The following is a 26,106-nucleotide window of genomic DNA, read 5'->3' as shown; positions in this document are numbered from 1 at the left end:
AGTCAATAGGGAAAGGGTTGGAGGTCAACACATGGTCCTTGTGTGTGGTATTTTGACTTCCTCTCCATCCTCACCTGCACCAACATTCTGAAGTTGATCAGTCAAGGCTCTCAGTGTTAAGTCTACTACTGTAATTCCTTATGCCTCCCCAAATGGACCGAGGTATAAATCTCCTTTTACCCAGGCAAGCCAATAAGAGCATTTCCCAAAAATAGTTTTGTCTTGGAAGACAGAATAGCAGGACTTCCGAAAGCATACAAGCCGAGGAGTTAGCATTTAAGATTTTGATTCTAACAAAAGTAAAACCACTTTGTAGATTCCTTTGGCTGCCCCAGAGGAAGGGGTCATCTTATCCCTTGGTTTCTTTTCAAGGCTTTAGGATTTTTTTTGTTTTTTGTTTTTTTCTTAGTCTGTCATGTATAAATTTAGTCCCCAGTGAGATGTGATGATGGAGCCATGGTACTGGCAGATGACAAAGAGTTAGTGGATTATTCTAACTGTGGGGGGACGGGCTGGCATTTCCACCTTACATGAGGTCAGCCTCTCAAAACCTCTTACAGTCAGAACGGAGCTCTGGCCTTTCTGAGTGATGCTTTATTCAGTGACAAGGCCAACCCATCAGACAAACTAGGTAACCAGGGGAAAAAATTATTAGTTACCTCTTTTAATTGGGAACATTTCACTTGCTCTGTGACATTCTGAGAAAAGCAATCATTTTGCAAGAAATGTCCCTAAGGTCCTCCAAATAGTCCATCTGCTTCCTTCCCATCTGGATCGAAGTAGGCCTAAGGCAAAAAGTAACTAACTTGTCTTCTCTGGAAGGATTACTAGTTACCTGCTGAATACTGAAATCCCAGGGATAAACAATTTCTCTTAGTTCCTTCTCACTTATCCCATCAGCTTGTTACCAGAGATAAAAAGTAAGTAACTCAAAAACCTGATTTGGACTTTTCTCGTCCTGGCACCCGATTTTGGGCTCCAGGGCTACAAACAGTGAAATGGCCTCAAGGCAGCAGTAGGAGCCAGAAGGAGGAGCTATCACAAAAGCAGGCTGGAATTATCCATCAAATAGATGAGTGGCTCCAAAGTTATGGAGAGCTGCCTGCAGGGGACATTCTCACCATCCCTGTCCCCCTCCGGTTCCCATTCGGTTAAATTTTCTCACTGTTTTTTTTAGCCTAGAGAAGCCTGGACAGCCTTCTCCATTCTTACTCATTCCTAACAAGCCAGGCAAAAGCTGCCCACAGTGGGGAGGGCAGAAGAACATCTGAGATGTGGGAAGGGCATGGGAGTAAGTTTCCTCATTAAAAAAAAAAAAAATGGATGAAGAACCATCCCAACCTTCAGAGTCACTGGCAGTGTCACCATCTTGCTCACACAGTGGCTCACTCTTCAGTGAACCTCCTAGTCCTTCTCTAGGATCAAGACACCAGCTAAGGGTAGTAGTCCCTGAGCTCCTGAGTATATTTAATTTGGAAAAACAGAACAAAAAAATGGGAAAACGAAGTAGGAATGGGTAATGATGTTCCTGAGCTACAATTAAGAAATGAAACCAGTTATTCATTATTGTTCGTATGAAAGGCGGGGGGAGCACACAGTGGAAACTCCCTTGCATCTCGGTGATGGTGCATGAAGCTCTATGTAGGAAGTCGGTGCCATGGGTTTGGATACAGGGTTTTGTTGAGTTTAGGTTAACAACAGGAGAGGATGAAGATGACCAATGTGAGGCTACGGGACCATGCAGGCATCAATAAACATCAGATCAGCAGGGGAAACAGCAAAGCAGAACGCTTGGACTCACAGGTTCTCGAGTTGTGGTAAAGGAGCCTGGGCCAGGACGTGCTGAAAATCCATTTCTACCAGTGCATTCATTACTTTTTCCAGGCTGGGAAAGCTCTCCCCCAGGGCGCCACCCCCGTGTTTCATTCCATCCCCCAGCCAAATGGTTTTATTGGCCAGGGGCACAGGCATATCTTTCACAATTTCCCTCTAGGTTTGCAAAAAGTGGAAAAAGTTATGCCTGTACCAAATTCTTAGCACTACTCTAACTCGTGGCCAAAACTGTGCTGCTGGGAATGTTCTGAAAATTTGTCGAAAGTAGTAATGTTCCTACGGATTAGATTCCTGAACCCAAAAACGTGGCTTTCTTAAAACTTTGGTCCTTAACTGTTCTCCTTAGTTTGATAATCACTGGGGTGCAGGGAGACTTCTAGAGGAAGGGAGCCTAAGAACTCCATCAAAGGAAATTTTAGCTTGCAACTGTTCTGGAGTTCCTAAAATAAGTGCCAGCTACCCTATGGTAGAAATGTGGTACCTGCAGAGGAGAAGTCAATATGGGTTTGATGACTTGTAATGAAATGATTCTTTTACTTTTTTTTTTTTTAAGATTTATTTATTTATTCAGAGAGAGAAAGAGGCAGAGACACAGGCAGAGGGAGAAGCAGGCTCCATGCAGGGAGCGCGACATGGGACTCGATCCCGGGTCTCCAGGATCACGCCCCGGGCTGTAGGCAGCGCTAAACCGCTGCACCGGGGCTACCCGATTCTTTTACCTTTTTAAGGAAATTTCTAAAACAAGTAGTAATGGTGATCTGAAATATTTTTTAAAGTAGTAACTACAGGGGTGCCTGTGTGGCTTAGTCATCTGACTCTTGGTTTCAGCTCAGGTCATGATCTCAGGGTCATGGGATTGAGCCCCTAGTCAGGCTCCGTGCTCAGTGCAGAGTCTGCTTGAGATTCTCTCCCTCTCCCTTTGGCCCTCCCCTTGCTCGCTCATACTCTTTCACTCTCTCTAAAATAAAATAAATAAATAAAATCTTAAAGTAGCAACTACGATCTAGCAATTTTCTCATTACTAGGAGATAATGCACTTTGTTGGTCTGTGTGTGCACCTGTTACCTATACACTCTTGTTGTGACAATATACCTGGTTCTCCAGCTGGTACATATCCTGAGTAAGAGTTATTTATGTCTAATATCAGGCATCTCCAAATGCTTTACGTGTGTGTTTATGCACGCGTATGTTCACATGCATGTGTGTGAATACTGAGAGAATGAGCTTAACGGGGAACTGAAGCTCAATGATGAACTTGTGAGTTTACGGTAATGTTTATGGTTTGTGTTACGCATCTACTGAAAGAAAATCTGAAAATAAAGCCGAACACGTCATGGTCCAGTCATTACTGGGGAGCCATCTCTGACATAGAGCTCTCTACACAGAGCTGCGCTCTGAAGGGATGTTGCTCTTTTACTACATAATTGGGGGAAAAAAATGCTTCTCCCTAAAAGAACCAACAAGAAATGTAGGAAGGAGAGCTCCCAGCAGCTCACACAACAGGACGTCTGACCCTGAATAAAGAGCACAATGTTGGCCCAAACAACCTGCAGCATCCTGACTCCACTGTGGTGCCTTGTGCCAAGCACAGCAATTAGAAGGCCCAAATGAAAATGGAAGATTTGACTGAAAGGGGAAAAACGAAAGTTTTGTGAAATAAAGTACTGCCCGTTGAAATGCCAACTGATGCTCTAATTGCTCTAATTCCCTAACACATTCCCTGGATCAGCCTCGCACTGCCTTAGGTCCTGGTGCTTTTACACCCTGTGTCATGGGGACGCCGACACTGCCCCGGAGCAGAGGACACTTACCCTGAGGGCCATCTCTCTCTCTACGATGCTGTCTTCCAGGGAGAACATCTCAGACACGGGTCTCTCCTTCACAGGCTCTTTTTTGACCCGCTCCTTTACGCTTGTCAGGTCGGGTTCAGAGATGGATGGGCCCAGGGAAGGCCCAGCCACTGCCAGCTGGTCAGCGCGGGAGACGCTGATGGCCTTGGCTGGCCCGTGTCTCAGGACCCTGGCCCTGGCCATGGCAGGAGGCAGGCTGACCTGGTCTTGCCGCAGCGCCCCATTGCTAACGCTTTTCCTTGGGCCAGGGTACTCGGGTGGGGGTTTGTTTGGGATTCGGGCCAAGGCCGCCTGCAGCTGGGCACTGTACCCCATCTTCTCCCGGAGCACAGGGATCTGGGGCACCGATCCCGGGACCTCCTCCTCCTCCTCCTCGCTCTCACTGCTGTGGATCAGCATGGTGGCGTCGGAGAAAGTCTTCTTGTGGTGGTAATGGGGAAGCTGGTGGGCCTCGTGGCTCCCTGGCACCTCCTCGGGTGGCCCCTGCTCCCGGAGCGTGTTTCGGCGGGCCATGGGGATATTGAGTGACTTCAAGGTCATGGCTTCCATGCCCCGCACCATGCTGCTCATCACCTCCAGGCTGTGGCGCTTATTCACTGCGCCGTGGTGCTTGGTGGCCGTGAGGGGCTCGCTCACCTCCTGGAGAGACTGGTGCACCACCGGGGAGCTGTCCTCCTGGAAGGTCTTCACGGACAGCTGCACTTTGCGGGTCACCAGGTCGGGGCTACTGCCGCTGACGTACTTGTGGCGGTGGCTGGCGAGGTCTGGGGTGCTGGTGGCAGGGCGTGGCCGTGGGTAAGGGGGTGGCGGCCTGAAGAGATAGTTTTTGAGCATATGAGCCGTGTTGTAGTTCTGGGTGCCTTGGAGCTGCATGTTGGCCAACTCTGGCGTGCTCACCGTGTGGGAGATGGCACTTGCCCCCGGCTTGCTCGGTACCGAGCTATTCTTTGGGTTTATTTGGTCAGATGGGCTGACAAGTTTGTGACCATAGCCTCCCTGTGGCCCATAAGGGACAGTGTAGGGGTGCCTCTCCCGCATCTCGGGCTGGCTGTACACCAGATCCTCCGGCTGGTTGTAGGCATGCGTATTGATGATGTTGAGGTTTCGCAGAGACTGGCTCTGGCTGTCGGCGTGCAGGACCCCCCTCTTCATCTGCCGCATGACTGTCTCATAATCGGGGGTGGGCCGGTAAGATGGCACGATGATGGCGCTGTGCCGGTGGCTAGGGATGTAGTCAGCCCGCATGATGTCACTCCCTGGGATACTGAGATTGGAGGACACAGGAGAAGCCTGGATGAAACTCTGGGAGCAGCTGAGGGAGTTGACGCTGTGAACACTACACACGCTGCCATTGGTGACGGTGCCATTTAAATAATTTAAGTCCAGACTGTTGTGAGAGTTGTAATACAAGGCTTCTTCATTCCCGTGGAAAATGCTGTCTGTAAGAAGTCAAACAAAGGCACGTGAGCCTCCACATCATCCTGCTTCAATTAAGTTCATTCTCACACTCATGCACATGGTTTTTAGAAGTCATTAAAAGTGAAATTCTGTGGTCTCCACCCACATATTCCATGAAAAAACTAGTAACTCCTGGGTGAGAGGCCAACATACAGAAGGAACACTTTAAAGCATACTAAAAAGAAAAAGGGAATCTAATCAAAGAACGCTATGTACACCTTTGGAATAGTTATCACCTGGGACAGTTCTTGACTTTGTCATGAGCTTTGAAATTAGGCACCATCGATGGCCCTCACGGTGGGTAAACCTGTCTCCTTGTCCAGCAACAGGACTGGAACATTTGGGCCAGGAGGCCAAGAACTTTACCAGGGCAGCAGATTTGAAGTTACGGAGTACCTGCAGCTCCTGTTCCTGACTGCAGTGGGGAAAGGTCCCCTTACCCGAGGGACCGCTGAGCATTCATAAAGACACAAGGGATGCAGTCAGGGTGGCAGCATGCATGGCTAGCTTGTTCTGAGCAGCAACCAGAGGAGCGCAAACCCAGAATCAGGAGTTCTTTTAGCCACTGCCTAAAACTCTCCCCTAGAATTGGTTTCATCACTGAGGTCAATTCACATTAAAATTAATGGTAGTTTAAGGAGGTACCTACAGAGATAAAAAGTAGATTTCTGACGTCAGGCCCATTCTGGGTGTCCAGGGTTCCTTTAACACTAATGCTCATCCACGCACGCACGCGCACGTGCACACATACGCAGCCCTAGGAAGGCAATCTCTTGCCAAAACACTGCTTTTGGTGGGCAAAGTACATTCATTTTCATACTCAGATTCAAGCACGGACAAAGTAGAAGAGGACACAGCAGAAAGGCAAACAAAACACCCCCACCAACCAGAAAAGGTGAATGAAAACACTCGGCTGCCTGAAGAGGAGTTTGGCACAGGCCAGACGAGCTGAGCTAGATAAGAGAAACTGGCAAAACACAGAGACGAAGGTGCCCACTCATCCACCTCTAGTGGGGTCTGGTGCGTTCCCACAGAAGCTGGGCAATTTTGCCAGTCTGCTTGTAAAAAAAGTAGTGTTTTATTAGACAGTCTTGATTATCTTCGTTTCCATACCCACACTCTGACAGTACAGACAGATTCAAGATAGCCAGCATATGGTAACGCGGAAACTAATTATCCACCTAACATATTGTCAACATCTAAGTTTAATATCGTTCCTTTCTGGAGATGCAGTTAATATAACGATGCACTGGCTCAGGCGTCATGATACCAATTTTCATCTATAAGCTCCTCCACTATCCTGGATCCTCTGGATTCTTTCTGTATCTGTGAAATGGAACAACAGTACCTATCGCATGGGTTTATTTTGAGGATTAAATGAAACAATACGTGGCAAGTGCTCAGCACTGTGTTCAGGGAGAGGAGTTGCTCTATAAATGTTCATTGTTATCACTGTAATCATTATTATTGTAATGGATTTTTCTCCCACGTTTTGCATGGGAGTGTTCGGCGAGAAAAAGAGTAATGAGATTTCGTTTACTGGGAGGCAAGAACAAGGGCACTAACAACTGGCAAGCAACAGATAAAAAAGAGGAGTAGAGATGACCTGTGCCCTTCTGTTAGTATTCTGGATGCCTGTATCCCCTGTCACCATGAGAGCCCAACTGCTACAAGCTTTCTGACACCGGCAGTGAGGGTGAAGAGTATTCCATTGGGCTGACTGCCCCTCTCCCTTCTCCAAGCCCACTTACCAGAGGCAGGAGAAAAGGAACTTGCTCACTGCTTTCTCCCAACTTCCCTGGCAGCCAATCCTGGAAAAATTTTTCTCTTAGGGGCAAATAACATTCTGTGCCTTGCATAAATTGAAGCTGCTGCCTGCTGTCATTCAGACAATGACAAAATCAAGACAAAAGTTATCACTGTCGTCTAAAAAAAAAATCACCTTTACTGCTTATAGGGTGCTCAATTTTTCATCTTAGGAAGGAAGGGAAAAAGGCAAGCCGTGGTTACCTTGTGAAGTGTGCGTTTCCGAGTAGTGCTCGCCACACTGGACGTGCATGGGAGGCAAGATGTACGGCTGCTGTCGGGGCTGAAACAGAGAACATGACAAAGGTGGGAAGGCCGTGGCATGAGTGGCCGGGGTCTCTTGCAGGGAACCAGCCCACCACTCACCCACATCTACAGGGAGGCGCTGTGTGGCTGCTCTGCCCGTCTGCCCTTGATCCCTCCCTCTTTGACTCATCTGTACCCCCATCCCCTCCTAAGTTTAGGCCTGGAGAAACAGGAAGGGAGGGGTGCGGAGGCTGGTTCAAGGCGAGAAAGATAAAGAGGCTACAACGAACACATCATCTATTTCCTGATACACTTGCAAAACTCCCAATGCCTTATTTAAAGGAATAACTCAGAACATGGATATTATTATGTTCTTCCTAAGAAATAATGACAACACGGAGGGGAACTCTTTCATTCTATTCAAAACTGGCTGTACCTATGAACCTTGTTCACAGCACCACCATCGAATTCCAATAGGGCTAAGAGTGGTGTGAAGCTCGAGCCCACATGCAAATTTATATAAAAATCTGAAAAGTGAGCCATAACAACAAGTGTGCTGTTCTCAAGAGCAATTACAGCCCCTTCCATTGTAGAAGCCAATATGGAAAGGTCTTGCTGGCAATCTGGCTCAATCATCTACTCTCCTGCCCCCCTCTTCAGTGAAGAATCTTTTCCAAGAGATTCTTAAAGATGGCATTTAGCCTCAGTCTGATTAACTTCCTACTGTAGGCAAGAGTAAACTTTCAGAGGGGGAAAAATGCGTACATAGGTTCAATATTTATGAGCCATCAAAGTAAATATGATTAGTTGCTGATGTGGTCTAGGGCGAGACACTGAACCTTAGTAGGTCTCAGCTTCTTGTCAAATCACAAACAATATCCAATTTATTTATATATTCGGGCTCCAGCTGAGAGCCTGTTTGAAGAAAAAGTTTTGACACTAAAAAAGTCTTTTAAAAACTTTGACCTTGTAAACCACCAAACAGGTTGTCTCATATTTCTATTTGATTATTTCGAAATTAGCCTTATAGATATTGGTTTAAATGTTACTGCTTTAGGAAAGAAGTTGAGATCAAGCCTAAAAACTCAAAGCCAGCAGGGGTCACACTTTCTTGTATCCCCCAGTACAAGAAGAGCTCTTTCCAGAATTTGAAGCTGGGTAAATAACTCGTCTACCATGTTCTCGGCCACAAATAATGCTTACACATCAAAAGGGCATATAAAGAAGGTAATGAAGACAAGGGATCCAAAAATTAAAGAGAGTCAAGAGAGAAGAAATAAAGAACTGAAATTAATCTGAGAAAGTAGTTCTTGGTACCAAGGAAAAGGTGCTATTATCAGCTTTTCTAAATATTCCCAAAATCTCCCTTTGGCTGGTTTTTGAATTACAATTTTAAAATATTTTTCCTCTTCTTGGTAATAGATAACTCAACTCAATTTTTCCAGAGTGGGGACAGCTGGCTTGAGGCTTGAAACAAACAGACAGACAGACACATAGACACACACACACACAGTGGTGTGGGATTCATAGGAGGTAACAGAAATACATGGTAAGGCGAAGTTGAGTCTCTGCCTTCTCTTGCCCTTATTAAAAAAAAAAATCCAGGAAGTGCCTGTTTATGAATTGGCGTAAGTGTACAGCAAAGGACAAAACAACAAACCGTCCAAATACCATTTCAGGATATAACTTATTCCATATATGTATATATATATATGTATATATTCCATTTATATAATATAATGCATATCATTCTATTTCTTTCCAGAACTGCTAATATAGAAATGAGTGTGATGCCAAAACACAGGCAGCAGAAGGGCAAGAGAAAACTGCAGGACCGGTTATCAGTAAGGAAGGCAGAACAAGACCCCATCACTCATTCCAGGGAACTTGTGGTGAAATGGTTTAACCCTAAAGGGTACAGGAAAGAGGGACACCCTGACTTTGGCTTCCTGCAGATTGTCTTCATCCAGATAGAATAGGAAAGCCTCTTTATCTTCTCTAGATGAGTAGGATGAGATCCAATCACAAGACAGCCTTAAAATACTTTGCCCTTGTTGTTTCATGGACATAAGTGAAAAATTATCTCCCTAATGAAGACATGTAGACTCTAAAGAAAAAAAAATAATACTCACAAAGGAGAAGTATAAAGAGACCAGCGCTATGAACAAATCTATTAATGCCTCAAGTAAAAAGACCAAAGTGACCCTCTAGATCTCCAAGGCAAGGGCCACTTGTGAAATATTTTGCATGATACAGAGATTAATAATATGCATGGAGGTACTCAGGAATGTGATGACGTAATGGTGCAACTCAAGAATTCGAAGAGTTCATTGTCTATGTATTTTCCAGAAAAAAAAAAATCCTCAAGACTTTCCTTTTAAAAGACGAGTTAAAGATATGCTATAGGGCACACATTGTATATGAGGAAAAATTCAATTTCATTCTATCAACTCGAAGGAAATGCTCACCTAGAAAATTTTAAAGGTCACGTGTTTATTTTGGTTTTGTGTCACACATCAGAACCTCAAATAGAAGAATTATGATTTAAAACAAGTAGATAATTTAAAGGAAACCAATTCTCCTGCATCTTTCTATGATATCATTTGTAAGTAATCCTCAAAATAAAACACAGCTTAAGACAGAACATATGTATAGAAATTAGAGTTGTGTTTCCTTATTCAGAAAAGGAACAGATTTTTTTTTAAACTAATGTTAGATAGAAAAGTAGATTGATTTACTAGGTCAATTATCTTGACCTTAAGATTAGAAGATGGGCAATTAATCTTCCCCACTGAATACCCTACCTGAAACTGTCAATTAAACTCATTCAATTCTGGTTCATTTAAAAAGCACTTTCATTCTTTTTTCTTTCCTTTTTTTTTTAAGAGAGGGGAAAGGGGAATGGTGAGGGGAGGGGCAAAGGGAGAAAGAGAATCTTAAATAGGTTCCACACCCAGTACAGAGCCTGATGTGGTGCTGGATCTCACAACCCTGCGATCATGACCTGAGCCAAATCAAGAGTCGGACACTTGGGCAGCCTGGGTGGCTCAGCGGTTTAGCACTGCCTTCAGCCCAGGGGGTGATCCTGGAGACCCTGGATCGAGTCCCACATCCAGCTCCCTGCATAGAGCCTGCTTCTCCCTCTGCCTATGTCTCTGCCTCTCTCTCTCTCTTTCTCTCTCTGTGTCTCTCATGAATAAATAAATAAAATATTTAAAAAAAAAAAGAGTCGGACACTTAACTGACTGTGCCACCCAAGCTCCCCTAAAAAGCATTTTCTGATTAGTTTATTAAGCTCTATCTATGGGCAGTGAATACAAAAGAATTTGTGGAGCTTGTAACTTTAGACATGTCTGTATGTAACAACCAGGAACAGTGAGTAATAAAACCAAGATGAGCAAGTGGATGAAAACACACACATTAGGTTGCATGCTGAAGAAACATGGTCTCATTGGCCCTAAGACTTACTCTTTAAGGGATGAACCCTGAGCCACATATTGAGAAGTGATGGCCATGGATGGGCACAAGGATGTCCCACACGATGGGACATGGACAGGACGTGGATGTTCAATCACACTTGCTTGGCAGACTGATGCTCTTCTGTGTTCTCATCAGACCTTTAACTGGTCATGATGCCTAAGGATGTCTCCTCTCAAATGAGCAACAAAAGGATACTCCATCCCCAACAGTCAGACCACTTGATTACTGAAGGCTTTATACATACCAGAGAGGATCGGCTCCAGGTGGGCTGGCGTCTGATGGGGGGTGGAGAATTTGACTGTCTACATGAGAAGTTAAAAGAATGAAAATGGTCATTATATTTATCAGACGTAAAACAACCAGACAGACAAGAGAGGGGAATAAGAGGAGGGGAAAGAGACAAGATAGGTAAGTAATTTACAGTAGAACATAAACATTTATTTCTGAATGATGAGGCTATGAAAAGTTTTGATTGCCTTTTTTATTCTCTTCCTTTTTTCCAAAATGATTGGAGCATATGGTCCTTAGAAAATGAGTTTTATAGCAGGATAAGAAAAGAAAGATTATGAGAGGAAGAAAGCAAGACTGAAAAATATCAGTGTTATTACACGGGTTTTTAAGAATCATACCCTTTATATCTTTTTGTGTGTGTAGTATCTTTCATAATGAAAAACGGCAAGTAGGAAAAAAACTTTTTAAAATGTTGCCAGTCAAATGAAATCCAGAGTGGATTAAGTATGTCTAAGTAAGAGCATATAAAGGTCTTTTTGAATTAAGACAACACCGATTACAAAATATTTATCTAATCGGATCCTTTCCAGACTGAGAATGAATGTGATTTTTTTTTTTAACAGAGAGATAAACATGTGTGGGGACTGGGAGTAGGTTTTATCAAACTCTGGAGGACTGAAATCAAAGGTGCCTTTGAGAAATGGGTCCCGAATTCCAGAGCAACATTTTCCCTAGTCCTCAGTGAGATCACAAAAAGACAAAAACAAACAAAAAACCCAGGACATGTTGAGTTCTTCATCAAGCTAGAATTCTCCAATTCAAAGCACTCTCCTTAATCTGAGAGTTCATCTTTCCTACCTTTTTTAGTGATAGGACATCTTTTATGAAGTGATGGAAACAGTGCAGTAATGTTGGATGTTTTTTAAACAACTGGCCAAATACATTATAAGACCTAGTTACAGGTTTTATAATATTATTGTAAGACCTGCGATTTTTCTTCTCTCAAGAAATATGGGAACCATTCCCTGGAGCTATATGGGAAGATGACAAGCAACAGCTCTGTGAGCAAAAAATAAAAATAAAAATCAGTGACAGTCTTTTAAGGTCAGGGTGCGGAGACCTCTAGAGAAGGATGCTGTGAAGATGATGCTAGATTCATAAAACTCCAGGGGGTTATCCCAGGCCTTAATGCAGCCTGCACTGAGATTCTGAATTTGTTGCGTATATGGAGTACGTGTGTGTACATCTTAGAGAGTCCAGGTTCTTATCAGATAAGAGGTTGGGAATCTCCCATACCTGGTTAAGAACAGGAGAAGAATGATTACTGCAGAAATAGAAAACACAATTTCCTTAGCTTTCCATTTAATATAGGATATTCACTAATATTAGAAGACCTCAAAATAAAAACACGTGGAAAATTTTATGACAAATCCACTTGCTGAGAAATGGTCAAACCAGAAGACCACAGTAAAATCCATGTGTTGGAACAGTTTTGTTTTAATTTGCCCTCCAGAAGTCAACCATAGAGTCCCTGTTCATGTCAAAGACACCCCCACGAATCAAAGGCAACAGCAGGGCAGGCCCACACAGAAGTGATCTATAGGGAATCTGTTCAAAAGAACGGCATGTGTGTGTGTGTGTGTGTGTGTGTGTGTGTGTGTGCGCACGTGCGCACGCACATCTGTACAGTTATGGCTGTTTGATTTGCCACTCCCTCATCACTGCCCTTCTAAATTTACATTTGCAAACTTTGCGGGCAGACCGGATACTATCGCCTATCTTTTTAGACTCCAACAGTGACCAATCGCAATGACTGGCTTGAAAGAGCCTCCATCGTGTAGAGAAGAAAGTGTGTCAGGAGCTGAAGCTCCAGTTCTAAAGCAGCCGCAGTTTTCAGCAGGAACTGCTCTGGGACAATACTCTCACACTCTTGGATGTGTCCACTGGGGGAACGGAAAAGCAGTTCCTCGCTTGCATGTCTATCCCCGAATTCTTTGAAACACAATTAAGCACCTTGGGCGCCCCACCTGCCGAATGCACTTTGCTGAGGGACGTCTTTTGAAGGCAACCAAAATAAAGGCAATGATAGCGTGAGGCCCAGCTACTCTACATCCAAGGTCAGGTCACATTTAAGTTCCTGTATCAGACTCCCTTTATCATCTTTATTTCCAAATTAAATTTAAAAAACACACATGGACTTGTGACATCTATTAGCGTCTTCCAAGTCTTCCTGTAATTACCCCGGCCTCTCATTTACAGGCAGATGACATGACCCAGAAGCACACGCAGGGTTAGCCAACTGTGTAAGAGAAACAGGGCTGAGGATGACAGAAGCTTCTTTTCTTTCAAGTTGGCTTGCCACTCTGTTACACACTTCTGAACCGACTCCGCATCTGACACGAAGGGGCACCCTGGCAAATTGGGAACGGCTCGGCTCCTCCAAACTCATAGCAGAGGATGGAAAGGCACTAATATGGGCCAACCCGTCCAGGTAGTCAAGCACTCAGTCAATTTGTGAATTATTTTCTCTCCAGGCATATGCACTGCACCAGACAGTCTTCATCATTAAAGTTCTTTCACTCCTGCCTGGATGCAGCTTACTCCTTTAACTTCCGAGAGGAAGGAGGGGAAATAGAGCAAGTGGAAAGAGCAATCTAGGACACCCCTGAGGCACATCCCTGAAGCCACGGAGCAAGGAGTGCACGAAATATTTACTTACTCAGTGCAGATTTTGTTTTGTTTGTAAAATTTGTGTCGCGTAGCAAACAACCGAGAGATGTACTTGGCATTTTCAATATCATCCTTGGAAAAGAAGAGATGGGGAAAAAATAAACATTGGTTTGACTCTATATGCATCTACCTAGGATTCTTCTGAATGGGCCCACATCCCTCCCTCCTGTCAGGCCGAGCAGCAAACCGATGTGCTGAAATCTATGGCGAGCATGGCTAGGAAGCCCCCCACCACGGATGCAGACAATCCATCAGTTAAAGAATAAGGCACTGGGCTTACACTCATGAGCTGGCGTGTCTTTACACAATTCCAAACCAACTGCTTTAAAAATAAAGAAATGAATGAAGACAGAGCATGGGATGACCATTGAGAGGCAGGGAGGTGAAGCAACAGCCTTGGCTCTCAAGGGGGCGCTCGACAGAAGGGTGATCACTCAGTTTACTTCAGGTTAGGTTTGGGCTATGATGGGGAAGGAAATTCAGGTCAGCCGGCAAAGGAAAGTGCTGGGCAATATCATGGGGGGGGGGGGGAAGAGGGGGGGTTACTGGATGCGCAGGCTGTAACTTAAGCGCTGAGGAACGTGGCATGCCACACATGTGATCCACCACAAACACAGCAGGTGGAGGAACCCAAATCCCAGAGTCCGAACTCAACTTGGAAACCTGGCATTTTGAACAGGAAACTACCACCATTACCCAGAAATGAGTAATGACAGCACCGGGCGAGTGTTGGACACTTATCAGTTCAAGAGAACATTTATTCTCTCGCCGTGTGGAGTGCAAGGAAAGGATATCGTGTACTGAGAAATCGAAAAGCAAGCTGCCTGTCGGACCCTGCCCGTCTTTCTATTTTGCTTACCGTGTGAAAGAGGGCAGTCTCTTCTTTGTTGATGAGCTCCACTAGAATAGTAGACTTGTTGTGAGTGATATTCCCGATATCATTCCACCTGGTCAAAAGATAGGCAACTGGGTTTGCCAACGAAGTTCCGCAGGAGGGTCATCTGCTACTGGTGAGTCTCATTTGACAACGTATGATTTAACTGTAGTTTTAAAAGCCAAATATTCCTTCTTTCCAAGCAAAAAAGTAAAACACAACTTGCATGGACTTAAATACCTAAAAATGCTGTATATGTATAACCTACATCTAGATATTGCTGTTCATAAGGCACCGTTGCCTTTATGACTAGTTAGGGGGAAAATGTTCAAGGGTCTTTTGCCTTGTTTTTCACATTTCCAAACTGCAAAGCATTTCCCATGATCCCTGCTTTGAATGATGGAAAGTATTTTAAAGTCATGTGCTTCCAGGAATCTAGGCCAACATATCCACATAGATTCTGTGTTGCGGTGTACACTACAGATGGATTATGCCACCAAGAACAAGTGCCCAGGGGATGTTTAATGTGCCCACATTTTTGTGATCTACACACACAAATTTCCTTCTCTTTCTTCATAAAGACCACAGCTAAAATGAGACATACGAAATAACCACCAGACAAGGGAAGGTAAGCTACTGTGTCCCATTCTACTTGGAGTCAATTTTTAACCATCTCTTACTACTGCCTACCTTCATTCTGTGCCCAGGCTATAATGCCCTGCCCACTGCCTCTTCATGCCAACATTATACTTCCCTATCCTCCACCTAGATGATTTCTTTAAGACCCAGCTCAGAAGTCACCTTCTCTCTCTTCCCCGTCCCTAACCACTCACATGGCAGGAAAGAATCTGGTATAGTCCTCTGTTGAGCACCACATGGCATTATAATTGTTTACTTCTGTGACTCGATCCCCAACTAAGGCAAAAGAGACCATAGGCCTCATGCCTAGAGATTCTGCTTTCTTCACCTCTGTACTCCACACACTTGAGCCAAGTACCTGGCATGCAGCATGCAATAAATGTTTGCTGAAAGAATTAAAAATAATAATATTGCCTTCCATCTGTATAGAGTATGGTTTCTTTACTACCTCTCTAAGATGCTACTTTAGAGCTGAGACCATTTAGGCACAAATGAGAACAGGACATAGCCACGTTCACTCTGCTCATCAGAGACGCCGGAGTTCTATACCTGGGGCTTCCAGGCTTTCCTCCAGTCACTTTCTACCAACACCAACCATGTTTACAGACATCTGCTGGAGCCATACTCTCTACTGGTGCTCAGCACAGCTGTCTGCTGACTTATAATTCCATCAGATTACATCTACACAGACTGGTAGCTACATGTTCCTCAGTGAAAGTCTCTAGAGATAAGAGATATTTGGTTTCCTCGTGCTCCATTCCTTCAAATCAACTGCCACAACTCTGGATCCTTTCCTCACTCAACAATGCGACTTCACTTAGGGGGATCCTTACCATGACATTATGGTAGCAGTCAATTCCCATCCTATAGGGCTGTCTAGGTAAGTGCTGAAGAGGTGTGGAAACAGCTCCAAAGGAACTGAACCAAACCATGAGTGGCTTATCATCAGCAGAGTTTCCAATGGCTATTTCCTTCTATTTAACCTCCATAGCTGGAGATGTAAGACTTGTCTACTTCTCTAGGTTCAAGGAGAATATGAATTGATTTAGCTATGGAGAACTATGTGGGACAAAATAATGCCTGGACAGCTTTAAGTGGACATACAAATTTGTAGTTACAACTCTTAAAATGTACAGACTGTAGTTGACTAATTTATAATTTGCTATAGGTATATGGAGTTGACTATGTCCAGAAGTAAAAAAGTTTATTCTGCAGTCACAAAGATCTCTCTCTCCCCTCTCCTGCTCCAATAATGTCTCCATTCAAAGAGCAGAAGAAAAATCAATGGACAAAAATAATGGCAGGTAGGGACCTAGAGGGTGAAAGGGCTGATTAGGAAGCTTTTGGTGGGAGACCATTTGCAAAATGGCCTGCATCGACTACTGATCCTGGGAGTACACAGCTGGACAAGATCCACTTCCAGAAGGTAGACTTTGCTTTGCCTCTAAGAGCTGTCTTGGATGATCTACCATAGGTGCACAGCTCTGCCCATGGACTGCACGTGCAGAAAAGCTGTTCTTCGAATAAATAAGTGGCCATATCACCCTTGTAAATGAAAGCAAGCATGCAGTCTTCGAGATTGTTGATGCGATGGAGACAACTATGGGCACCAACCCCAGCCAGCTCATTGACATGCAATGGGGGAAACGCTTTGCCAAATCCTGAAATTGGTTCTCTCGTGTTAAATGAAGAGGGTTTAAAATGCAAAATAATAATAGTTTTTAAAAGTACCCAAATCCTTTAGTTCATAATAGCAAATTCACTGCTTTTCAAAATGCACTTTCCCAAATATAAATGATATATTTAATATAAAAATTAGTCCACAGTCTTCTAGCACCTGTGGTCAGGCAGAGGGTGACGGAAAATGGGAAGAAGCCAGCCTGGATTTAATGACTGGTCATGAATAATGTGGGCAGAGGGAACCAGCAGGACTGGCTGGACGGCCTGCTTCCAACCAGACTCACAGAGTTTAGCACCACTCTTTGGGCTCTGCAGGGGTCAAGAGCACCTTTCCTGGAGTCAAGTGGAAAGAAGGAGCTTCCTCTGACCCCCACCCTCCAACCAGGCCCTCCAGGGAAAGAAGATGCATCTCTCCACAACTGCTCAAATCTCACAGTGGGCCCCTCTTATCTGAGTTGAGAAAAGCTCAACTCTGATCACAGCCTGGCTCTTAACTCACTGAGATTAACTGTCAGACTCAGTGGGCTTTTCTAGAATCCCTCAAGGGAGAAAAAGGGGAAAGAGACAAAGAGGACTACCTGTATATTACTGCTTGTCTTCCAATTCTGTTTCTCACGAAAATCCCCATAAAGAAAATGCCCAGGTGCACACTGTTTCCATGATTGTCCTGCATGAGATCAACAGAAGAATGGTGTGACCAAACAGATCGCCAGCAGTCCAGCACAGCCGAGAGTCCAGGCTGGAGCCCACCCATGCGGGCCATACCCTGTTTCCGGCCCGTGGACAAATGGATCACAGGCAGCATTGGGACAACAGGCAATGTGGCCCTGAAGGGACTCACCTCCCCTGCACATCCCAGTGGACTATATACATACATATATTTTTCTTTTATCTCAATTTGTCACAACACATTTCCTGTCCAAGTGAGAATTTTAGGATTTTCTCAGATTTGTTGGCAGTGTTAAGAGTTTCCCTTTCATGAACCTCTATTAATATCTTTGCTACTTTGGGTTTTTTAAAATCAAAATTGTACATGTATGTAGTTGGATTAGGTATGCATGTCATATGTGTGCGTTTATATGTGGCCACTGTTTGCAGGATTGAGCATATCCTTTGGAGCCTGTTTAAAAGAGGTCAACAGCAGACCCAGCCCTGCCATTTCCTCTCCCCAGAGCCACCAACTTCCACTACTTAACACCCTTATGAGTGTTTATTTGCATCCACTGTGCTTGGTCTTTCGGTTTATAACCTCATGGTCCTCGGTCCTGGGTTACTTTCTTCAATTTCCTCTGTTTACCTCCTGGAACTCCCACTATTCAGATGTTGGACATCCTGGGCTGGCCTTCTAATTTTATCTCCCACCTTCCATATTCCATAACTTCATTTTTTGGTGAGATTTTTTTAATTTTATCTTGTAATCTATTACCTTTTCCATTTCTGATATATTTTCAACTTTTTTTTAAGATTTCATTTATTCATGAGAGAGACAGACAGAGAGAGAGAGAGAGAGAGAGAGAGAGAGGCAGAGACACAGGCAGAGGGAGAAGCAGGCTCCATGCAAGGAGCCATATGTGGGACTCGATCTGGAATCCTGGGATCATGCCCTGGGCCAAAGGCAGATGGTCAACCACTGAGCCACCCAGGGGTCCCTATTTTTAACTTCTGAGAGTTCTCTTTTTTTCTTCTTTTTTGAATGGTCCCTTTTAAAAGGAATCTATTCCTTTAAGGAGGGAATATATTGTTATGTTTTTATCTCAGAGACTCATAGGATGGTATTTTAGGCAGAGGGTTCTTCCCCCTGCAGTCTCTGCATCTTCCAGGCTGCTTCGGTCCCTTTGCCTTGGCCTCTGTCATTCCTGCGAGGGCAGCCTGTAGGGTGATCCTTGGCCATCTAGTCACGCTCCAAGAGTGGGATGCTAAGCAGTGGCCGGGAGCTTCATGAGTTCAGGAGGGGTGTGAAGACAGCAGAGCTGCGGGGCAGTCTGCCAGGCACTGTGCTGAGGGAGCCCGGATGACTTATCTTCAATCTGGTCTCCTGGTCCAGTCAGGTGCTTCCAGCCTCCTGCCTGGGAGAGCATAACCTGCTGCCAGTGTGCCCGAGAGCAGAGGGAGAACAAGGCTCACCAGCCAGGGTGTAAGGTATCACCCAACCCCCTGATTTTTACTGATGACACTGTCATTGTGGAGTGAACAGAGGGGCATGTATCATCCAGGCACAAGATGTAAAAGAAGGCTCTCTATATTCCTTAGAACACTCGATTCCATGTAAGACACAAAGACAACAGTGTCCCTTCTCAGGAACTTCTTGACCCACCACCAAAGCGCACATTGGAACAGGGCCCCGCTAACGGGGACACAGAGAGGGCCAGACCACTGCTGGGGACTGAGCAGAGAAGAGGGCTGGGAGTGAAAGAAGTGGGAAGGAAAAGAAATGCCTTGGTAGTCAGAAGTGAGAAGGTAAATCACACTGGAGAAAAAAATATGGGGGGTAAGAAGATAGGCTAAGTGGAGGTGGGAAGAGGAAAGAAAATTCTGTGGCAATCCTTCCCGGGACACTTTGCCATTAGATGGATCGGTGCAGGGGTCCGGTGGGGATGGGGCCATGGGAGGAGCAGTTCACCAGGGCCTGGCAATGGGACAAACACAGGACGGATGCCTGGGTGCTGCATCTGTCAGAACGTAAGGCTCCATCTCTAACGTGGCTCCTGGTGTGTGGAGGCGGAGGGCCCGACCTGTCGGGGAGTGGCCTGGTACTCCTCCCACCTTAAAAAATTTTGAAGAACCGCTCATAGAGAAGCCCACACTATGTGGAAATGTTCTTCCCTACGGCAAATCCGTAACAAGCTTGTTTACTTCACTCGGTCAGGAAGGACCTGTACTAAGCCAAAGGGACTCCATCACTACAGCAGTCTCCCGTCTGCCTCTGCACTTATCTCAGAGCTGACCACAGCACCGCCCCGACTGGTACTGCTGTCCCTCCCACCATCCTCAGCTCTCTGGAAGTCATGTGGTCTGCCGGGGGTCACCTGAGTCATGAACCGGTACGTGTGATGCCCAGCTCAGTCACACTCCCTGGCAGTGAGTCAGCAGTGCTCGTCTGCCCACTCAGACCAAGGTATGGTATATGCCCCTCGCGCTCTTCGCTCCAAAGAACATACCAGAAAGGCCATCAGAAACAAGCACAGAGGATTTCAACACTATTTCCACTGCCCCTATTTCCCACAGCCCAGAACTCCTAAAAACAGCACAAATAAATGAGCCACAACAACTCAACCCCCAACTTCCTGGGGCTGAGAAGTGGGTTTTCTGGAAGTGAAGAAAAGTTTACCCTGATTTTTCAGTGACCCAAAATATCATGACTATATATGGGCTGCTGAAATGTAAGTGGGATGCAGATGGCTTCATAAGGCATTATTGCAAGGAAAATGGATTACAACCCTATGAAGGGCAGCCATGAGAGAAGCAAAAGAAAATTAAACAAATCTAAAAAAGAGCCATTTAGCCCTTTTCGCAAGCTGCGGCCACCCTGCTCATTCTACTTGATGCACATGGGCAGTTCTCATTAAGGCAAATTGCAAACGTGCAGCAGAGGGGGAACAGAACACTTATAAAACAGCCAGCGAAGCCAGTTTAGAGTGAAATGTTTGTGCTAAAATTGCAGTATCTCCCAAATTGCTGAAATGTGCCAGTTGCTTTAGGTTTCTGATAAAACCCCGTCTTTTGTAAAGCTAGTCAGTAGAGAGAAGAAAATGAGTTTGGGTTCTGGGCTCCGCTCCACACGTGACCATGCACCATGACCCTGACCCCCCCCAACCACACCCACTTCAGGAGCTGGATGTGTTGCAAAAGATGTGATGTGCTGTAGCAGTTTCCCAGGCACCGTTTCCAGAACACACCAAAGGGGCTGGACGCCCACAATGCAGGCTCTACAGAGCTTGAGAAATAAAGTGTGACTGCATACGGGAAATGTTTCACTCTGCCTCACAATTATCCCCAGATCAGCTCAAAGGAGAGAAAAGAGAAGAAGCAGGTAAAAACCACCCATCAGGGGCTTTATATTAATGCACCCATGGCATTAGCTGCTCGTCCTGCCGACTGGATACCTGCACAGTGCGGGCTGGGCTGGTGTTTGGGACACACCCAGATGCCTGTCTTACCAACAACATATTTTCCCCGACACTGTGGCCAACTCCAAAACCTCTTCGTAAAGAACAAGTGTTTGCTTAACCTCACGTCCACTGGACTTGCCAACCGATGCCACGTAGGCATAAGGAAGCCAGGTCGTTCTGGCCTGCTGCCTATCATCGCTAGCGTTCTGACTGCCTGAGCCATTCTGAGAAAGCTGAAGAAAGGATAGGCCAGGGCTGGCTACCTTCACAGAGAAGATCTCCTGTCCAAATCCATCCAAACGTTCCACTTCATTGATGTACATGAGCTCAGCTTCTGCTGGCAGGATCCCACTGCAATCACAACAGCATCAAAGAAGGAAATGGTTAGGGCAATGAAGGCAGTACAGGGTCCTACCCTCCTGATGGCAAATTCCAGAGCTGTGGTTTTAGTTCTAGTTCTGGGAAGCGCAATCATCACCCAACTGTGAGGACATGGTGCATTACTAAGTAATTCATTAACATATTCCCCACCGGCTTTTACTCAAAGGGGAATAATCAGAGGAAGGTAAAGTGTTTAATTAAGAGCCACAGCTCTATAAACATTAATTATTCCAGACATCCTGGTGAATAGCGCTGCCTGCTTTAAAAAAAATTTTTTTCCCCTCTTACCTGGGAGAAAAAATCTCCACTGTTAAGAAAAAAGGTGAAGAAAGGAAAAAGTTTATGAGGATGCCATTTGGGGAGCTAAGTAGCTGAGATGAGAGACCTTGGGATAACCACACAGGGCCTCTGAGGTCTGAAGGAAGGCTGTTTGTTTTCCATTGGTCCCATAACTCTGCGTAGCCCTCAGAGCACCCTCTCAGTGCCTCCTGGAGTCTTGATCCTCTTTCCCTCTTGATCTTGACTTTCCCTCCCCCCAAAGCTGCTCTTCAGGTCTTCTCACTCAGCTCAAGCGGCCCCAGGCTCCCCAGCTCTGGCAACAGAGCTTGAGGAAGGTCAGAGACACGAATTCCCCTGGCTAGCAGCTCCATGTCTGTGTGGGCTTGCTGGTGTTAAAAAAAGAAAAGAAAAAAAAGGGAGAGAGAGGAAGAAAAAAAAGAGAACCAGAGAAAGGGGAGGGAGGGCAGGCAGCAGAGTTTTCAAATCCACCCAGTGTTGAAAGAAACACAGCGGGGGCAACTCAAGCCAGGGGCTAGGGCTGGGGGCCAGCGCCTTGGCCGGCCTTACCTGTGGGCTTTGTGTTCTTGGGCTACCTTCTGTGTCAGCTCCTCCAGAACGGCCTCCTCCAGGGCCAAATCCTATCAATACAGAAGCAGTGAAGGCCATTACCATTTTGCTTATAAACCTTAAGAGCTCTCTTCTCCAGAAGATGTTCCCGAGGAGCCTCACTTCATCGCCTCCCCCCGTCCCCCTTACTCCTTCAAATCAAAGGCTGTCCATGGTAGGACTGAGGGTCCACTGTGACTTCCATAACATGGCTCTCCACTGTAACTTAGGCTCTCCGCTTCTAACTAACATGCCTATTTCAAGGCATAGTTTGGGTCGCTGCTTAAATTCTTCAGGGCCCGGGGAAATATCTCCTTTTTTCATTTACCCTCTTATTCCCTGTCTGACTCTCAGATTCACTTTAATTGAAATTGCTTTGTCAGTACTCACGTGGTTCTTTTAAAAGATTTATGTATTTAGAGAGAGAGAACAGGGCAGAGGGGCAGAGGGAGAGGGAGAGAGAGAATCTTAAGCAGACTCCCTGCTGAGTGCGGAGCCCGACGTGGGGCTTGATCCCAGGACCCCGAGATCATGACCTGAACTGAAATCAAGAGTCGGACACTCAATTAACTGAGTCACCCAGGTGCCCCAGTACTCTGCTACTGAGGCCCAATACTCTTCTACCTGAAGGCAGAGAGGCTCATTCCAATGTTACTTGACAGAGCCTTGGAAGCAGAAGGGGCCACGTTGGCTAAAACTAGGGAGTTCTATAAGGTCACAGCGTGGAGCTGACCAGCTGGTGTCTCAACTACCTGAATCCCAGGTCTCTGGGACCACTGGTGTGCTGGGTCCCACTGGATGCAAGCTAAGTGCACACACTTCTTCCCAACACCCCTTCAATGACCGTGGGGGTCTATCAGGGATTGTTAAACATTTACCAGCACAGCACTGTCCGGGATGGAGAGATGGTCTGAAGGAGACTTCAAGGCAGGGAGGACCAGAGCAACCAGTTTCTGAGACCCTGACAGACACGGCGATTCCAGAGTTCCCGCAACCCTGGTGGTAGCCTGGGGAGGCTCAAGCCAAGGGCCAGCTGCCTCGGACCTTGCCAGGTAGCAGCTTCCACGGCCCCTGCCCCAGGCTGGTAAATACTGAGGAGGACGCAGATGCGTACCATTTCCTTCTGAGCTCCAGAGGGGGGTGGTTGGAAGGGGCTCTGAGCTATGTGCCCCGGTGGGGCCCTCTGCAGCTCATCGTAGACACTGGGGGTGGGGGGCCTGGGGGCTGAAATTTGGCAGAGAACATCCCAAATACTGCATTGCCCTGATTCCAAAACACCATTTAGATAAAGATGGTCTCCAATTTAACAGTTTTCCCTGGATGAAGCACTAACCCCCAAAAAGGTGCACCTCCAAACTGTAAGAAACATCCCATCTGGAGGCACAAAGACCTGAAAAATCGGTTATCTCGGAAAGATGAAGACTGAGGGCGTGAACTATTCGCTGGAAATTCTCTAGCTCTGCAGATGGTCACGAGAAACCTCAGAGAAGGCGGAGGGAATTCCTGGCAGCCCTTATTTTTCACGCATTCACTGATGAGCTGGCTGTCTCCTGTTTAGCCATCCTACTGCGGTGACTCGAGTCCTCGGGAGGAGAGCCGCTCAGTCCTGCGTCGTCGGGGAACGCGCCCCTGGGTACCGCGCGGCGGTAATCACCCGGTACTAATTTTGAAAAGCTAATGAAAGGCGTGTGGCCAATGGAATAAAATAAAGACAGGTAAGTGAAGATCAAAAAGTGCTCCATTAAACCCCGGCTTCCGACTTTGAAAGAAGAAAAAGTCCAAAGGTGCCCCTCTGCTATTGTTCTCGATTCCAGCGCGGCCGCCTGCGTCTGGGCCTCCCGGAGGTATGCGCCCCGCCGCACAGGCCGCGAGCGGCCCCGCGTGAATGGCAACTAGCCGAGCGCAGGCCTGTACACAGCTGCACACCTGTGGAGTGCCCTGTGTACTTAACTTTGTTCTTTTCTCTGCTGCACAAATGCCATTTGACAAATTCGGTTGCTTTATAAGATCAAACGAGGCCATTCATCCCATCTTCCCTCCCCCAGCAAAGGAATGCATTCTTCCCTTTGAAAGCTCTAGTGGAACCAAGCAGAAAGTTTACAACCTTCCGTGGCTCCCCACGGCCTGCTCAATTAGGTCAACACCTGGGCCTGGCATTCACACCAGCCTTCGGCGTGACCCCGCCTTGCCTGCCAGACCGCCCCTCTCAAGGGTTGAAGGCATCTGGCAGATTCGTCTCTCCTAGCAGAACGCGTGTGTGCCGCCTGACACACTCATGCTGACCCTTCCTGGTAGTCACCGGGGCCCATCACAGCAAGTGAAATGCCACCCTGTTCTTCAGGTCCCGTCTCAGCTGCCGTTCCCGCGGCTTCCATACCCCACCACCACCACCATCATGCAGGAGGTAAACCTTTGCTTCTTCTGCGCTGAGTGTGGCTCGAGCAGCCCTCACCACAGTCTGCCTATGGTCCCTCTTACACAGTTATCTGGATGCTCATCTAACCCCGTACCCACGTCAGCCTCCCTCTACTAAATTATAGGTGCCTAAGGGCGGCAGCTCTTCTCCACATCCCTTCTGGGCCTACGACAGGGCTCTTAACACCACGTCAGCTTCTAAGCTCTCCAGACACAGGAAGTGATCTGCAAATGCCACAGACCTCAACTCCGTAAAGCAACGTATGAGTGTCACATGATCGGGGGGGTGGGTCTCTAATCACGCAGAGCCAGTTAACCATCGTTTGTACCCTCTGGCTGTCCTCTGCTTACGTTACAAAATGCACGGAGTACGGCTGCCTGAAAAGCACAGTCTTGCGCACCCTTGTGCTTGCATAACAGAGGTGGGACAGTCGTGTTGATAAGAGGACAACGATGGCCAAGACCAGGACAACTGACTAAACACTCGCTGAGAATTTACCATATGGTACGTTACTTCACATGCATCCTCTCCTTTTGCCCTCATGACTGGAATGAGCTTGCTACGCCCATTTTTAGATGAAAAAAATGGGACACTTTGGTTAAATAAATAAGTAATTTCAAACATAAATGAGGCTGAATAATGGTCCGAGTTCACACTGCTGGTAAGGGGCACTGCCAGGACATGAGCACAGAATACTTGGCTCCTGTAGCCTGAACCACCTGACCACAGGCTGCAGTGTATCCAGGGTATGACATGGGATGGAATGACATGGCAAAAGCCAGGGAATGTGCACGACTCCAGTACACATGCTGACATCAGCTTGTACCACAGCCTCCTCAGGGCTGTCCAACAGGACTTGCTGCAGTGATGAAAACGTTCTGTATCTGGGCTTTCCAGTACAGTAGTCACTAGCCACGTGTGGTTTCTGAACGTTTTTTTAAATTTTTATTTATTTTTTAATTATTTGTTTATTTTAACGATTTTATTTATTTATTCACGAGAGACACAGAGAGAGAGAGAGGCAGAGACACAGGCAGAGCAAGAAGCAGGCTCCCCACAAGGAGCCCAATGTGGGACTTGATCCTAGATTCTGGGATCAGACCCTGAGCCAAAGGCAGGTGCTCAACCGCTGAGCCACCCAGGGGCCCCTGAACATTTTTTTAAATGTAGCTAATGCAACTATGGGCTGAATTTTTAATTTTAACTCTAGTTAACTTAAATCTGAATGTAAGTAGTCACCTGTCCACGTAAGGAGCTACTATGCCAAAGAGGGAAGTTTGTTTTTATTTATTTTTTAAAGATTTATTTGAGAGAGAGAGAGAGAGCAGGGAGAGGGGCAGAAGAAGAGGGAGAAGGGGGAAGAAATCTCAGACTCCCCACTGAGTGGGGAGCCTAAACTGGGGCTTGATCCCAGGACCCTGAGATCATGACCTGAGCCGAAACCAAGAGTTGGCTTTCCAACCAAGTGAGCCATCCAGGCAACTCCCT

General features: G+C 46.2%; 1 protein-coding gene across 3 annotated transcripts in view; it reads right to left on the bottom strand.

The window, feature by feature from the left end:
• PTPN14 (protein tyrosine phosphatase non-receptor type 14) overlaps window positions 1–26,106 on the bottom strand; it is a 178,460-nt gene that overhangs the window by 24,821 nt on the left and 127,533 nt on the right. For all 3 annotated transcript variants that reach the window (XM_055319539.1, XM_055319537.1, XM_055319540.1), the window contains 8 exons: window positions 22,164–22,234; window positions 21,200–21,287; window positions 17,406–17,494; window positions 14,494–14,581; window positions 13,624–13,706; window positions 10,918–10,975; window positions 7,152–7,230; window positions 3,645–5,122 (listed from right to left, as the gene is read on the bottom strand). In XM_055319539.1, coding sequence (XP_055175514.1) covers window positions 3,645–5,122; window positions 7,152–7,230; window positions 10,918–10,975; window positions 13,624–13,706; window positions 14,494–14,581; window positions 17,406–17,494; window positions 21,200–21,287; window positions 22,164–22,234 — 2,034 coding nt within the window. The remainder of the gene's footprint in view (window positions 1–3,644; window positions 5,123–7,151; window positions 7,231–10,917; window positions 10,976–13,623; window positions 13,707–14,493; window positions 14,582–17,405; window positions 17,495–21,199; window positions 21,288–22,163; window positions 22,235–26,106) is intronic.

The sequence above is a fragment of the Nyctereutes procyonoides genome, unplaced genomic scaffold, assembly GCF_905146905.1.
Source record: "Nyctereutes procyonoides isolate TBG_1078 unplaced genomic scaffold, NYPRO_anot_genome, whole genome shotgun sequence".
In the NCBI taxonomy this organism is placed as follows: domain Eukaryota; kingdom Metazoa; phylum Chordata; class Mammalia; order Carnivora; family Canidae; genus Nyctereutes; species Nyctereutes procyonoides.
The sequence above is the reverse complement of the archived record's forward strand: the minus strand, read 5'-3'. Positions and strand labels throughout refer to the sequence as shown.